The 17,901-nt window shown below is 38.8% G+C and overlaps 1 protein-coding gene across 2 annotated transcripts in view; it reads right to left on the bottom strand.

Annotated features, from left to right (window-relative positions):
• si:ch211-200p22.4 (phosphatidylinositol-binding clathrin assembly protein) overlaps window positions 1–17,901 on the bottom strand; it is an 81,476-nt gene that overhangs the window by 50,717 nt on the left and 12,858 nt on the right. For both annotated transcript variants that reach the window (XM_040140668.1, XM_040140669.1), the window contains exon 3: window positions 4,884–5,026. In XM_040140668.1, coding sequence (XP_039996602.1) covers window positions 4,884–5,026 — 143 coding nt within the window. The remainder of the gene's footprint in view (window positions 1–4,883; window positions 5,027–17,901) is intronic.

Below are 17,901 nucleotides of genomic sequence, written 5' to 3'. Positions count from 1 at the left end.
TCACACCCTAGGCTGTAGAGAGATTTAAAATTAAACTCAACATATCTAACTCTGTAAAGTTCAGACTAGGGTCCTGCGTGTAACAGGATAGCCTGCTGCCCGCTTACTGCCATGAACACCCAGAAGAAGAAACAATGAGCGGCTAATTTTAGGTCCTGCAGTGGTGTTTCTTCGAGATGTACTCTTAAAGTGGCTTTGTACCAGCACAAAAGTGAAAGCATGATCAAAGATGTTGAGGGACTCTTGATTGCTCATAAGATTCAGAGTATCACTGGGGTGTGAGCCAGGATTGCATCTTGCCAGGGAGGAAAAAACTGGAGGTTAAGAATTGAATGAATATCAAAACTGGCCTGTCAACTATTCGCACAAACACACACACACAAAATGTGCTAATACTCTAATAATGATCCCAAACCCAAATATGGCAGCTGACGCTAAGAAGAGATATTAAAACTAAACTCACCTGCTATTTGCTCTGAATGGTAAATTCCCACATTCGATTCGAAGGCATGGGCTAAATATATTACTAGGGACAGCAGAATAAAATGGGCTGCATTTAAAACAGCCGTATTTTGCTGACATCCAGATCAATTTACAATGAATGCAACAACGGACTAAATATAAAATATGCTCAGATATTACAGTCTGCTGATTTACATTCAGTTGTTGACCACAGACCTGCGGGGCATGTAGAGCTGGAAGAGCGAGACGTGTTGCAGTTTTCAACCTAAACTACACATTTTACAATTTGGTCATGGGTGGTGTTTGTCAAGTTCTCTTACACATATTGCTGTCTTCAGTGTCACTGGACTACTAAAACGTCAAAAAGTACTAAATTGCCAACAGTCGTGGCCTCATTTCCCATTTATCCATATCCTACAATTGCTCAGTGAAAGTGTATTTATTCATGTTGTCCTTGGTCAAACTTGGACAACTGCCATTGAATGTCTGGTGCTGTGTTCATGGAAGTAAGTGTAAATGTTCATAATGTTCAAGGTAAAAACTGATGTTTAGGTCAAAATCAGTTTTCACTTTTCTATCTCTTCTTTCCTTGCCTCCTTCCCTTCTCTTACTCTCCTTTACTTCCCTACCTCCTCATTTCCTTATTTAGCTCCTTCTTTAATTATTTGCCTCTTTTCCTTTCTTATATCCAAACTTCTTTCTCTCCCCTACCTCCTTTCCTTCTTTACCTCCTTTTTTCCTTCCCTACCTCTGCTCCAATACCTCATCCTTTCCTCCCTTCTTCCTTATTTTTCCTTCTTACTCCCCTTCCTTCTCCAATACCCAATGGTTTGTGTTGATGTAAGTTTAAAAAACATACTTGTATTTGACATTTCCTGTCTAAAAAGCATGTATTCCGTTTATTTAGCAAGAAGAATTCAGTTTTTCCTGTTGAGTTTTTTTTCTTATCAGAGTAGAAAAGCCACTGAAAGCATTACACAGAGTCCTTGGGACACTCGCTGAAAGTCAGACAAATGAAATTATTTCAAGCTTAGCAGCTCTTTAGGGCAGGGTGAGCCAATAAAATAACTTTTCAGGATGAAGTGTTCATCATATTAAAAGCTGGCAACACTGAGGGGCCAGTATCTAATATGTAACGTGACACATGTCAGCTTTCTGAGTCAACTATGTGACTGCTTATATTCATCATAACATCAAAAATTCTGTGGTACCCCTTACAATTAAATTTCATAGAAACAGCAATTTCCTTTCACATCAAGAGTTTTGTGCATCAGTCACTACAGCTTAAGTCAAGAAAGCTGTCTGTGATGTGCATGCAGCTACTCTGATTTTATGGAATGTAAATGTTCTCTATTATCAGAGCATTCATCAGACATTGTACAAGGCCATCTTCAGTGTACCAGCCAAGCTGGAACTAGTCAGCGTGTTGATCTGAAAAGGAATGTACAGTCTGTTGACCCCAATTCTGTGGGTCTGTGGTTTCTAATTTTACGGCCAGATTTCTCTCAGCTATGACTATAATGGATGGGACGACCATGAGGGAGCAGGGACACCTGGCCACCGAGTCTCAGTCAGCACCACTGTCCTGACAGGCCTGATGAATGCAGGCTGATGAGTACACACAGTTGTTCTACTACAGCTTGGAGCCTCACTCTGTGGGGCACGACCAGAAATGCTTTGCTGCAGTTTACTGCGGGTGTTTGCATTAAGGTTTTTTAATTACTGTAAATCATATTTGTAGTTTGCATGACTAATAACCACTAAACAGCAGCCTTCTGACATTAAACCACTGCATTTCAAATGTCCATTGCACTTGAATCATTGGTAACGTTAATTCTTTGCATGGCTCTGTGTTATTAATTTGAGGAATAAGATTACTATATAACAACTTTGCAGAATGAGCTTTATTTATCTAATTGCTGCTGGGCAATGTGAAAAAAATACAATGTAATAACAGGTCCTAAAATTGCTTCTGTTCTGAATTGCAAAAGACAAAAGGATGCTGTTAATTACTTTGGACTGTTGACAATACAAAGATGGAAACTCGGTACTATAAAACTATATTACTATAAAAAGATGCCCCTCTCTATTAATTTTGTTATTGTTTACTAGAATTAGAGTTATTATCAACTACAACAGACATAATTTAATGCGCTGTCTCTATGATCTATGAAGACCTTTCTATAAGCTGCTCGTTCCTAATGCAGAAATTAGGGATTAGCACAGTGTTGCAATCATTAACTGACTCTAGGTGAGACGTCAACATCAAAAAGGTTCAATCTCACAATGACAACTCAGAGATAAATCAGCCTGTATCTTGGGAATACCTCTGAACCACTTCCTGCTGCTCTGCGGTGACCTACTTAGCATGAGTTGGTTAATCAAAAATGTTATGGGAATTTCCAAAGCTTGAGCAAACATTTAGCAGAGTGTCATCTGATGACCTGATGTCTCCCCGAGCTGTATGTGAGGTCTCGGCTTATGTAAATGTCTTATTATTAAAGGATGCCACTTTGTCTCTAATGCAGCTATTCCTCCAACATAATATCTAATTCTGGAGTACTAATTTTCCACACCTAAAATACTGCAGCAGTAAAATCAAGCCAGGCTGCCGTTGGGGTGTCAGTGAGTTAAGAGGCTTCTTTCGCACACCGAAACACAATGATCTCACACCCAACTCTTCTCCTTTTCTGAGGAAGTTAAGATTGATGAAATAAACAAGGAACCAACAAAAGGAAGTGTTACGTAATATCAACAAAACTGATTCTGAGTGCAAAAGGAAGTAATGTTTCCCTATTTTAAAGGAAATTGAAAGGAATGTGGTTCAGGGTGTGTCCGCTTTTGGGTGTGTTTGACTATCGTGTGTGTGTTTGTCTTCATGAAAGAGTGTATTAGTACACTATGTGTATAATATGTATAATGTGCACATGAGTTTAATTACCCACTATTTCACAGCAGCTACCACCTCATTGCTACAGGGATTATAAAATGTTCGGTTTTGAAAAGATATTTATCATAAATTGACACAACCAGCAGAATGAGTTGCTTTTTCAAAGAGAACAGTTCAGCATTTTGGAAAATGCACTCATTCGCTCATTCTGAGCAAGAGTTAGATGAGGAGATCGATGCCACTCAGGTGTCTGTGTGGTAAATATGAAGCTGCTACCAGCAGCGGGCCAGTTTAGCACAGCACAAAGACTGAAAAGAAAAAGGGGGAAAAGCTAGCGTGGCTATGGCCACCCACCAGCAACTCTACAGTTCACTAATTAACATTTTAGATCACGTTTGTTTAGTCCATACAAAAACAGAAGTCTAAAAATGACAATTCGTGTTGGCGGAGATAACCAGCTGCTGGCTGTAGCTTCATATTTACTGTATAGACATGAGAGGGGTACTTTAGTGGCGGCACTAAATACATACCAAAAATGTACTATCTAGCTACTACTGTAAATAGTCTAGGGATCATAAGTTTTATGTTATGATCAAAGAAAAATATGTCAAACTTTGACTGCCGTTTTCATTAAAAATACATTCAACACTACAACTGTATGGTAAGCATCAAATGGCATGAATTCGTCTGAATACCAAAGTATATTCTCATGTAAAAAACATATTGTTTTCCTTTACATTTTAAAGGGACTCAGCTATGAATAATTAACAGCCGGCAAACTAGAGGATTCATTTAAACGCAAGCTACAGTAGTTTATTTGAAGAAGAAAGCAAACACTACTTCTGTTAGAAATGAATACAACTACAACAATGTAACTACAGCTCACGCTGAATTAATCTCTCCTCTCTCTTTCAAAGCATACATTGCATTGTTGCATATAAATCGAGACATTTTGCTGACATGGGGTTTGATCAGACCTCTTCATGCAAAACAGTAAGATGTCTGGTAAAAAAAAAAAAAAATCACAATTAATAAAATCCAAGAGGTCCCCCAAACATAGCAGGGACTGCTTGAATTTCAATTTCCAATTATTGTCTTTGAAAGGCTACAAATCCAGGAAGGGGCTGTGGTTTTCTTCCAGTGTTTAACCATGTTTTTTAAGTTAATTTATTTGATTATTCATTTGCTTCTGCCCTTGTTCTCATTCTTGCTTCCAGCTTGTATTGGGCCAATTAATTTCTCTGCACTGCACAGCTATTTCAATTATTCACTCCACGTGTCCAGTGTGTACATCCTCAGTAGCTGCACACGCCATTTGTATCCCATATGCATTAGTCACCCTTCCACCCCTCCCACTGTTGATCCTAATGCTGATATGGGCATGATTTAGAAAACCAAATGTGTGCATGTTTGTATTTATGAGACAGAGTTGAGTATTAATATAACTTATTGATGCAGCCTCCATTGACTGCGCTGGAGGGCCTTTGTTTGTGTGAATGTGTGGGTGTATTTGTATGAGAAAGCCTCCTACCTCGTTGCCGTACATCATGAGGTGGTGGGTGGTGATAAGGGCTTTGAAAACCACCACCCAGCTGGAGTTGGCTGTGCGCTCAAACAGCGTGTCCGCCAGCTGGGGAATGTTCACGTTCATCTCATTGGTGCAGTGGATGAGATCTGGCCGCGAAAAAGAAGACACAGAAAGAAAGAAAACAAAGAAATAATGAGAAACGCTTTTAAAGGTTTGAAAATCAACTGTAAATTTGCTATCCACTAAGAAAAATGTAGACACACTGACTACCAAGGAAAGACAAACACAGCACACACAGCTCAGCTGAATTCTCCAGTGAATAAAGTGTAAAGGCCAGGTGATACCCGCAGAACTTCTTCTAACCTCATCCTCCTCTCCTGATTTTTGCTCAGCTGCACCATCTCCCTCTTTTTCTGTTCTCTCGAGACATGTTAGCAGAGGTTCAGGCCTCATTCATTCACTACTCATGGTGGAAAATTGAACCTTTGGGTGCAAGAATGTCAAGTTACACAACTCGCAAACTAGAGATTAGGAGCGCACACTGAGACACTATTTTGTTGTGACGTACACAAGTAAACAAGTGTAAGTCTTTTACACTGTATACGGTGAGAGGACATTCTGCTTGTTACCAGTGATCCTCTTATCTTTTGTTCTTGTTGATAATTTTATTGATCTTGATGTTGTTTTTTAAATTGTGCATCATTTTATCAGCTGGATTCTGTATTAACTCACATGCCACAGCCTGCCATCAGATTCTTAGGAGACAATGTTTCACTAGTGTTTACTGTTATTGCAATATGTGTATTACTGTATAGTTTTACAATGTTACAACCAACTACTTTGTAGTGGTCCTCAGCATCTATTTGGGTTTCCTTTAAACATTTTATATTTTATTGTGTGAGGTAAGGAACGACGATTAAGCAATTACTTAATCGACAGCTCGTCTGCAACAATTTTGATAATTAATTAATCGAAAAATTAATTCTTCAAAACAATGATTTAATTTCAAGTGTTGCAGTGATGCAAACTGAAATTCACCTTAACATCACAAGAAACACTAAAAAGCAAAGGCGTACAGATATACACCCACAGATATACAATGTACAGTGTTAAATACTATACTATTATACACGGTAACTGGTGCATGCATTTTATACAACTGGGCCTATATTAGTCACAGTGCGATTTCACCAAAAATCTAAAACAAGACATTAAGATTTTCATTTAGATAACGCTAACCTGACAAAAACAAAAATTCAAAAATATTTTTAACTTACTGAATCTGAATGAGTATGTAGAATAAAGAAGAAAAAAGGCAAAACCGAGACCGAATGATGACCGAATGGTGCACGGGTTTTAACGAACACACTGACATGAGCAAAATACACTCAGTGGGTACTTTATTAGGTACACCTCTACAAGCTAATGCAATCCAATACAACAGCCTTGCCATAGTATCTAATAAAGTACCTAATAAACCCAGTAATGTACCTGATAAAGAGGCGACTGAATGTGCATACAGCGTTCTCACATTCTCACAGTAATGATCCTTGGCCAACAAGAGCACCAATTTCATCTTCAGAAACCCCAAATATGCAGGCATTTGAGAGTCACAGATGTCTCAAACTCAGCCTAAAATATCTAGACACAAATAACACCCCACATCTTATCGAGCTATCAGTGTTAGAGCAACGCATTAAAAAAAAAACCTCTTTAATTTACTAGAAGTCTATGTTATTTCGGAGCTGCCTGATACAATCTGACCAGATACTAACTGCTTGTCCCCACCTCACTGTTCTCACCACTTGAGTTGAGATTGATTTGAATTGTTTCTTGTACAGGTCCCCCAGCTTAATATAAAGATCAGTGTCTTCACTCGCTACATAACATATTTAACACACACGGTGATCCTCCCAAGCACAAACATCAATACAGACACTCACAGCTAAACTGATCATTCCCACCAGACATCAGGGTTTTTTGTGTTTTGTTTTTTTTTTTTTGTTTCATTTCTCTGGCATCCTCCATCCCTTTCATTCCTTCGACTCTCCCTCTCTCTCTCTCTCTCTCTCTCATATCTCCCCATCCTTTGTTCTTCACCACAGGACATTATGAGCTACCGGCTCTCACACCTGGTAACTACGGAAACAGCCTCTCATTAGACTACTGAAGGACTGTAGCGGGGAGAGTCCCGTCGGGAGACTTCATCATCATAATCAGGTGCGCACACACGTACAAGTACGTGCAGGTGCACACACTCATTCAATAAAGCCCCATCTTCACTTCTTCCTTCACTCACTTAATGCATTATCTCCCTCAAGCACCTGCCCACACAAATACAGTAACGAAACACAGCAGACGTCCAGTCCTGCATTATTCTAAATCATTCACTCAACATGGCACCTCTAACACACGTACACACACAAACACACCAGGCGCTGGGTTATTTAGTCAGTACAAATGAGTGTGGAGTAATGTAATACAAAAGGTACATTACAGCACAATACATCTATTTAGCTGCATTTAGTGGTGTGAATGACAGCCAACCAGAACAACGTTTAGTGGCTAACAGAGTGTGACTGAATTGCAGTTTTCAACATAGAGAGTGGCAGCAGGATAAATCACAGGATTTCATGCCTATTGGGAAATGTTCCAGCCATTTGAATGCATCAGCGTGTTGAATGAGTCTCTCCTAGTACCAGCCTTGCTCTTACTGTTAGCCTCACCTTGTTTTTCTCTCTCTCTGCAACTCCTTTTCCCCTCCTACTGCATCCTTGCATGATATTACTAACACTAATTAGTAACAATATCGCTGAACTGGAAACTGGCATTAAGAGCGACTGGTGGTTTCACTGCTATTCTGTTTTCAGTGTATCCACATCTCTTATTTCTGCTGCTATCTTTTCTTTCCATCTCTTTTTTCCGTATGTCCATCTTGCTTTCTTTTTAACAGACCTCATGTTTTTTCATTAGGTCTGGAGGGGTGTGATAGAGAGAACTAAGAAAAGGACTGATTAGGTCTGCGGGGACACTTGTGCATGAGTGTGTATGTGTGCGAGTGATAATGTAAGGAGGGTACATGTGCTGACTTAATCAGGCAGAGTGGAAAGCATCAGATGCTACAGAAAAAAGGGAAGGCAAGGCAATTGAGGCAAACATATGGCACAGAAAAAAAGAAGGTGGGGAAAGAGGAGACAGGAAGAGAAAAGAGAGGAGTAAAAAAGAGAATGGGGAGGATAAGAGTCAAACTGGGAGCTAGAAAGAAGGAAAAGCAGATAAATAGAAAGAAAAACACGATTGGCTAAGAATAAAGGAAAGGAGTAAGAGGTAGATAAACAAGAAAAGGTAATGAGATATGAGAAACATGAGTTTCTCGTCTTCCAGACAATTTGCAGGAATCCACACACAGCTCAACAAGCCTCCTCGCCTTGCTTTATCTCTCCTCTCTTTTCTTGAGGTGGTCCAGTGCAAAAACGGGGTCTGGGGACGTTTTTTTTTTTTTTTTCCTAGCTCAACCTGAGAATTTATTATTCTTCTCTAAAAAATACTCATGTTTCAGTCTAACAATCCTAAACCGCAAGACTGACCAACACCTAATCATCCTGCGAGCAATTACCTGCACAACGGCTGCACAAGGAAACTTACCCGGTTAACTGGCATCGACACAATGCAAGACAGTTAAACAACAGAGGACTGAACCACTTGGTGTAGGACAAAACATAACACAATGTCAAAAGTCTGAACATACTAGAAGTATACTTTCAAAGCTGAGTCAAGGTCTTAGTGGGAGCTTGAATATACTGTGTGGATATAATTGGTCTACTCTGCATACGTTTATCTGAGTACTGGTTTAATGTAGGACTAGGCAATATGGCAGGTAATTTCATAAAAATAATAATTTCTTCAACCTGTTTTATCTGAGTGGTTTCTAAGTGGTTTGAAAAATATTAAATATACAGAATGCACTACATTGAGCTGCATGGTGATTTTTTTTCTCAAGCACATTTTCAATGTGCACAAAAAAAAAAGGAGAGGAAACACCAGAAACTCAAGTAAGAAACCTGAAATATCTCCAAAAAGTTTTTCAGCTTGAATGAATTGGTATATCAATTTTTTTATTATTTTTTTTTTATTTTAAAAAGCAATCGAGTGAGATGAAACAAAACTGTGAATAATTCATGAAACACATGAAGCAAGTGACATAAAAAATTACTAATTTCCTCAAAATTTACTTAACTTGACTCATGTAAGTATAATTTTTGCACACTCCAAAAATCCCAAATCAGAACTGATTAATTTTAGTGGCCCATTTTTAGAGATCAGAAACTCTAAATTATGATTTCTATATTTCATATTTCTTTTGGTCTGTTTTATATACAATTGGTTTGTTTGTAGTTTGACATTTTGGGAAAGAAGCTTATTCGCTTTCTTTCTGTTGGTCGGTCAAAACCAGCATTTAGAAGATGCCACTTTGGGCTCTCAAAAATTACAAGGGACTTTTTTCACTATTTGTTGATATTTTATACACTAAACGATTAATCAATCAATTGAGGAAATTATCAGCCGATTAATTGTTAGTTGCAGCCCTAGTCCATATCAATTGGCAGATAATGTTGATTGTTCCCAGTTTTGAAAAGTTTGTGCCAGAGGCCTAGAAAGAAAGCTCCAGCTGCATGTTGAACCATCCAGGAGCAGTAGAGATCTAGGCTACTTGTCATAATCTGCTTTTCAGACGTGTCTCCTCTGTCTGTGTTAATTTGGTCAGATTAAAAGAAAGTGTCTATTTTTCCTTCCTGTCTTCTATAGGCCTTCTCTGCTCTCTTACATTTCTTCATCTTTTAATCTGCCATCTCAGGAAGAGTGTTGCTGCCTCATACAAGAAATCAGCAGTGTGGCTACCTAAAAAAAACAACAAAAAAAAACAACACATACACACGTGGGAGGAAAGACTGCTGTGTAAATGTGATCTCATTCTCAACAGTGACCTTCTCTGTTCCCATCTGATCTGAGGCCCATTGTTACTAGTCATCTGTTGACCTCTCTGGCCTTTGATTGAACCACAATAGACCAGAGGCCTCCTGGTACCAAGGGACCAGTGTGAGAGCTGGAGAAACCAGACTCAGGATCTGATAAGAAAGTAAAATTTCTGTTTGCACACTGGGACACAATCCAATAAACCAAGACAGCTATTTATCAATTCTTTTACTTGATTGCTGGTGCTGTTTCTGTTATTTTGTCAGCTGTGCGAGTAAGAATCTGCAAACCTGAACTTGAAATACTGCCTGTGTGAGTGTGTTTTTGTGATAGTGTGTGAGAGAGAGAGAAAGCAGGTGGTCAGATCAAGCAGAGGAAAGAAGGGCAGGGAGGAGGAGACAGAGATCACATCTGGCCCAGCTGGCTACCTTCTATCTGTGCTCTCCTCTCGTCTCTTCAACCACATTTAAGTCCCCCAATATCCACCTGCTCACAGGCAATACACACTCACAAACACACACACACAAACTCCTGATTCTCTCTACTTTTATTTCCTTCTTCATCTCCTCTGATCTGCAGACAAACTTGCCTCCTGTCCCTAACTCTATTTCCATTTCTCTGTGGTACATGCCATATATAAAACATGCTCAATACGGTTGAGGTCAGGTGACTGACGTGGCCATTGAAGTATATTCCATGTCTCAGCCTTGAGAAGCTCTTGGGTTACTTGGGTTTGGGTTTGCATCCTATCACTTTTGCGACATTTGGCTGAATCTGAGCAGATAGCATAGCCCTATACACTTTAGAATTAATCCTGCAACTTTATCAGCAGTCACATCATCAATAAATGCCAGTAACCCAGTTCCATTGGCAGCCATACATGCCCATGCCATAACACTGCCTCTACCATGTTTGACAGTTGATGTGGTATGCTTTGGATTATGAGCCGTTCCTTTACTTCTCCATACTCTTCTCTTCCCATCATTCTGGTACAAGTTAATGTTGGTTTCATTTGTCCAAAGAATCTTGCAGGCTATTTTGTTGTTTTTGTAATTCTAAATCTAATCTGGTATTTCTGTTCTTGAGTGTTGACTTTGAAAATGATACACCTACCTCCTCAAGGGACCTTGACCTGGCTAGAGGTTGTGAAGGATTTTCTTTCTCAAGGAAAGAGATTGTCAGCACTAGCTGTCTTTCAGGTCTTCCAGTCCTTTTGGTGTTGCTGATCTCAACAATTCATTCTCTCTTTTTAAGAATGTACCAAATTGCTGATTTCGCCGCTCCTAAAGTTTCTGCCATCTTTCTGTTAGTTGGAATCAACTCCACAACTTTTATCTGCTTAACTTGTGATGAAATAAAAAAGGAACAGCCAATCCCTGGCCATGAGACTGACTGTTAGTCAACTGTCCGATTACTTTTGCGCCTCTGAATTTGATGGACTATGTATAAAAATGGCTGTAATTCCTAAATGGTTAACGTGATATTTTTGTTAAACCCACTGAATTAAAGATGAATGTCTACAGTTCAATCACATCTTGATGGTTTCATTTCAAATCCATTGCGGTGGTGTACACAGGCAAAATTACAAAAATTGTGTAACTGTCCACATACTTACCTAACTGTATTTTATGATTTAAATACCTAATTGGATTAACCCTAAATACCAAACCCAGAATCGGCTTCTCACTCCTATTTTGACATCCTTTAAAACTTTGGTTAGGCATGAAGGGACATCAGTGTTTTGCTTTGTGTGCTTGACACAGTCCAGTCTCTCCACAGATAAGTCCCTTCAAGGACCTCCAAGGGCAGGTCAGGTTAGCCATTCCTTTAGGAATTCCAACTATGTAGTGAATCTATCTGGACAAATCTTGACACAGCTCTGGGTCAAAATGCCTTGCAGGGACATATGACTGCCGATGTGGTTACTGAAGCTGTGATCTTCCTGAAAATGATGCTATATTACCAGCCACCGATATGGACGCCCAAGTTACTAATACATCAGTTGTTTTCTTCATCTAGTTTCTCTCTCTGCTCAACTGCATTGCCCTAAAAATAATCACTACCATAAGCAGAGCAGAAAATCACTTCAATGAATCTCAGACATACACATTTCACACAATAATAAAAATAGGCTAATGAATACACTATCTGGAGCTGTAAGAATATCTTAAGTAGGACTGGGTGATATGACCAAAAACTAAAATCTGAATATTGGAGAACGATTAACAATTTTGATTGATTTTTTTTTCCTGCAAAATGATGCAAGACTAAAACATGATTGAAACAGCATTTTTTAGGTTGTGTTATGTGAGATAGTTAGGCAACAGATTTTTTTTAAACGAGAACATAAAAAATATTTCAAACTCCCACCTCTCTCAGCCAGGGATGACGCCTCGGCAACAACCACAAACCGAGAGCTCAGATCTCCGTGTAGTCTTTTTTGTAGCAGATCCCTCTTGTAGATGGGACCACTTAGATTTACTACAAGATAGCCAGAGCCAGTTACCATCCTGGAGTCACAGAAGTCCAGAAAACTGCAACACTTGCGCACAACTCATGACAGCTACTGTAGTTATGCGCAAGTTTACGTTACCTTTAGACTGGAAAATAACCTTTTGGTGCACCTTGTAATAATTGAAATTTCACAGTGCTAACATTTTACAAATTACATAAAATCAAAGATCTGAATTAATCCAATTAATTTGATAAGTGCCAAAGCCCCTATCTGAATATTTGTTGTGCTTAGTCACTGGGACAGGTCTGCATCCATGTCACACTTCACGGGTTCCTATTCCAAACTCATTCTTAATCTTTAAACTATAGACATTGGAATGACTGTTCGCTACGCCAGACCAGTTTATTGGAAAAATGTCTTCACAACTATATCTTAAATAATTAGTCAATTAATTGATTAGTTGATCGACAGAAAACTTCAGCTGCTTGTTCCGGGTTCTCAAATGTGAGGATTTGATGCTCCGTTTTCTTTGCCATGTGTGATAGTAAACTGAATATCTTTCTTTCCTATCTGGGTTTTGGGCTGCAGTTCAGATAAAACAAGCAATAAACTTGGGCTCCAGAAAATTGCAATGGGCGTTTTTCACTATTTCCTGACATTTTAACAATCAATTTTGAAAATAATCCAAAGAATAATCGATACTGAAAATAACTGTTAGTTGCAAACCTACTCACAACGACGATGTGAAAAGTTTCTCGGACTTATAATAGACTGTATGTGCAGGATCTTGGATTAACAGCCTTTAGAAAGTTTTGTCAAATTATGACACTTCTCGGAACTTGATAACACCTAACAAATTTCCAAACCTTTTCCAAATTTTACTAACCCCGCATGAAGTTTGAAGAACTGATACAGAACTACAAACCAATAAAATTTTTACAGATTTCATGGGAAATTTCTCTTTCTGTTTTCCTCTTACCAAGGAGGTTAGAGGTCAGCCACACTGAAAAACACTTCTCTTGCTGGAAGTTCAACGTCTTGCTCAAGGACATTGCTGCAGGGTGGATGCTTGCCAACTGAAACCCTCGTATGTTGGTCATCCAGTTGAAATACGATGTTTCTAACTACTCAGCCACCCTGCAGTTCCAATCACTCCACAGGGAACTGAGAGTACCAAGGTTTAATAATACTGCTAACTGAACAAGAGTACCACCGTAGAATTGACTGACCTTCATTCAAAATCGACAAAGGTTCTGAGTAACGGGGGGACGTACACACTAACACACACCACACAGATGAAAAGCCAGACACAGAAGGCACCGGGAGGAGTGCGGCCCCAATCTGTTAAAGATTAACGCTCCGCAGTATCAGCACCTTGTCTGGCATGTACTAGTAATCTCTTTCGCTCCTCTGTCTGTCTCTCTGTCAGGGGCTGCAGAAAGGGTTTGCCTCAAAAGAGGATTCCCTGTTCACCCCTCCCTCTTTATTTCTTTCTTTCCCTCTCAAATCCTGCTGATAGGAGGAGGCAAGAGTTCTGGAGAATTGTAAGAGAACTGTAAGCCTGCTAAATTTGAGAAAACATCTTTTCTCTTCTTTTTTGGATTCACAATCACAACAAGGCTGCATTCGTTAAAACCTCTTTTTTTAAAAACTTCTGTAGATGCACTATAAAGAATGGCTGAATATGAAAATGCCAGTCTTGTTTTGTAGTGTTAACAAGAGAAACAAATCTTTTCCTGCACGATGAGGTACACCTTCACAGACTTTGTTGCTTTCCCTTCTTTCTACCATTCGATTCTTTACTGCACATATAGCCAATCACACAGTAGCGGTTACATCATTGATCTGTATCTATGTTTACGCAGACTGCACTGATGGGCCACAACAAAATGACTATTTAATTCTTGTGCAGTTGTCTGATATCAGAAACAGAAAAATGTCAATAACAACACATAAATTGTGTTTTTGGCTATGTCAAAAGACAAAATATATGATCATGGAGAGAGGGAGGTAACAGTATAACTCAGCACAACAGCAGGGGAACTGCACTTCCCCTTGGTTAACAGGCTGCATTTATGAGCCTCTATCAAATCAGTATTGTATTGTTGTAGTTGATCTGTCAGTTGTTTGATAACAGATCCAAAAAATACGTTCAAGACACCTGCTAAATTACATATTCAGCTATATTAAAACAAAATAAGAGCTCCAAAACAGACCCAGATTGTGCTTGTCTCACTAAGGGAAGGACCAAGTTTTTACATTACTGTGTGGAGAATGCTTTCCTGAAACAAAATCACCTGAAAAGGTTTGTTTGGACTGAAGTCATTTTAACATGTAAATTATATATTCATTTTTATCTGCCTTAGTGTGGCCCATGGTTGAGGAGAAGAGAGGGATCAGTACCGATGCTGACATTATAAAAGAGATTGGGTTTCGCAAGATTTAACAAATCCATATTAAATACTTTTTCACACTTCAAAACATTCTACTACAACTAGAGCTGAGTCTATGGAAAGAATAATAGTCTGTTGCTATTTTGGTCATTGCTGAAATCATAATTTTTGTAAGCAAAAATGCCAAAGATTCTCTAGTTTCAGCTTCTCAAGTCTGACTATTTGCTGCTTTTCTTTGTCTTATGTAATTGTAAACTGAATACCTTTGGGTTTTGGACTGAAAAACAAGCAATCTGACGACATGATGAAATCATTATGAACATTTATCACTATTTTCTGACATTTTTCAGACCAAATAAATAATTGATTAAAGAGGAAAAGAATCGTCAGTTGGAGTTAAGGACACCATGATTAAAATTTGAACAAGCCAAAAAAAGAACGATGGTGTATAAAAGTCTACACGTGTAGCTAAGAACGGATCTGTAGTTACAGTCTTATGTTACGTTACACTTTAAAGAATTAATCCAAGCAGAAAGGTAAATAAGACTTTAAAATGGAAATGAAAAAAGAGCAGTGGTATCCGATCAGTGCTTAATATCTGCCAAAACTCTGAGTTTCAGCATCAGAATCTGTAAACGGAGAGAAGAAGTGAGATCAGTGCAGGGGTTTGGTGACAGATAGGGAAGAAAGATGGAAGGAAGGGTTAGATGATGAGCCGGGAAGTAAGGAAGGAGGAGAAATGGAGAAAAGGGAAAAGAAAATTAAGAAGAGGGTAGAAAGAAGGAGACAGGATAGAAAGACAGAGTGTCACTAAAAGGTGGTCTATTAATAGACAGGCTCTGGTTCTGGTAGCTTTAATTCTCCTCTTGAGGTCTTAAATAAGAGTGGTGTCTCCCTTCTTTTGTGTCCCTGTCTCTTTTAGTCACGCACAGAGAAAGATAGAGAGAGAGCGAAAAAGAAACAAGACAAACTCCCTCTCTTCTCCAACTGCACTGTTTTCATGAGGGGATTCAGGAAATCTTGTCAAGTGAATAGGATTGAAGTCTCTGCGTGCACGTCTCGGAGAGAGTGTATCTACGCAAACGTCTTGAGGGAACGTCTACCAATTTCTGTCAGAGAGAGAGAGTGACACTGACAGGGAGAATGGCAGGCAGACAGACGTACATGCACACAGGTAGAGTATGGGAAGAAAAACAAGCAGTTGAACCCAGCCAAAGGCTCCTGAGAGAAACGCAGCTAAAAATAAGCCAACATCAGAACGGGATGGGAACAGAGGCACTGAATGTTCCCAAACATACGCACACACACACACACACACACACACACACACACACACACACACACAGACAAAGCCTATTTAAAACCTTGAACTATCATTACCTAATACACTAAATGTGTACAATAACTATGCAGTGTTCCCTTTGTATAGTTGGATTTGTGTAGGTGAAGGGACGGCGAGATTTCCCTTGAGGAGGACACTTAGCCCCAACTAGTACAATGAATTTTACCTGGATAAATAAAAGTTAAATAAGTCAAAAAGCCTAATTCTTAGTATGCTCATGACTGCACTTCCAGATCTGTGACAGCAGATGCTAAATAATAAATAACAGTCCTACAAGCACACTAGTGTGTTAGCCCACTTAGAGTAATTTACAGCATAAATTAGCGAAGAGCTAGCTTGAGGCTTGTTTTATCATTATTGTTAATGTATGGTTAATGCCATTTTTCTGTCTACCAATGAGAGAATTACACATAAATATTATTTAATATAATATATAATATAATATTTCTAATGATTCAAACTCCCATCTCCAAAATGTCTGCTTTACAAGGAAAAAGTGTCAACCTTTTTTTAAAGCTTGAGTGTCTCAAGAAGGTTGGAGAAAATTCAATCACCAATGGAGAACCATTTCACCAGTCACTTTATATGAAAACATGCTTTGCTTTTTTAAAGCTGCACTAATTGATTTCTGGCAGTGTCTCGCAAAGTTGTTATGGTGAATGTGTTAGCAAATAATTGCATTTTTTACACATCCAGCTGACACATTAGAGCAATATTAGCATTCATTTAGCATTGTGTTTCTGGCCAACTGAAAACTAAAGTCCAATTTTCTATTTCCTTTTAACTCACCAAATATAGGGGTCTTTAGATGCCAAGCGCCCCTCTATGTTCACTAGCTATTTGCTAACTTCGTCAGTCTGCCAGTTGGTGCTTCGTTTGTAGGATACAGTGGTTTTCTTAAAGGTTTTTTCACTGAAAAAAGCTATCCACTACAGCTGGAAATCAGATTGTGGAGAGCCGTGAGAGTGAACCGAAAAATTCAAGTTGCGGACCAGAAAACCAAAACATTGAGCTTAAAGAGCATCAAAAACACCCTGAAAAAATGAGGGGAAATTGCAGAGTTGGGTGAGAACTCTCTGTGGGTTCATCACTACAAATGAACCCTTTCACATCACACACAGTTATTTGATCCATTTCTAATATAAAAATATTGAATAGTGTAGCTTTAATGTCATCATCTTTCCTACTGACACATTACAGCAGCACTTCTGACTCAACACTTTAAATGAGATGCAGGATTTTAACTTGTCACATGCTCATCAATATTAACTCCTAAGGAACTTTTATAATTCAGATATACTGTACATGGACCACTGACCTCTGTAAAAGTGCAGATTCACCTTATTTTTGCTGTACATTCAGTGACAAGTGGCATGACTGAAGGAACAGAAATATATAAAGATAAGTAAGTGAAGATGCAGTTAATTTGATTATTTTCACAATAATAAATGAGTACATGAAGGGAAAATGCAAAGAAAATGTATTACATTGGGACTTTTTAGCACTGATTTATGTAATGAAATGGTGCAAGCCAAGGTAAATTCTACTAAGGCTTTAAGTAATGTAACAAATATTTTATAGATCCTGAATTATGTATTACACTCTTAATAAAAAAGCAGACTATGACTGCAGTCTCAGGTCATGCAAGCTCCTGTTGAATGTGTCTAAATGTGAACTGTGCAGTGATATTTGTACACCCACTCACTACTTGAGTGCACAGTGGATATTACACAATCACTGACCATGTAGCATGTTAGCAACTGATTCCATACACACTTAGAGACTGAAGCACTCTCTGGGCAGGGAGACACTACAATGCATTTTCTTCCTCTTCCCATACACACACACACACACACA

This window comes from Xiphias gladius, chromosome 12 (assembly GCF_016859285.1).
Source record: "Xiphias gladius isolate SHS-SW01 ecotype Sanya breed wild chromosome 12, ASM1685928v1, whole genome shotgun sequence".
NCBI lineage: Eukaryota > Metazoa > Chordata > Actinopteri > Istiophoriformes > Xiphiidae > Xiphias > Xiphias gladius.
The sequence above is the reverse complement of the archived record's forward strand: the minus strand, read 5'-3'. Positions and strand labels throughout refer to the sequence as shown.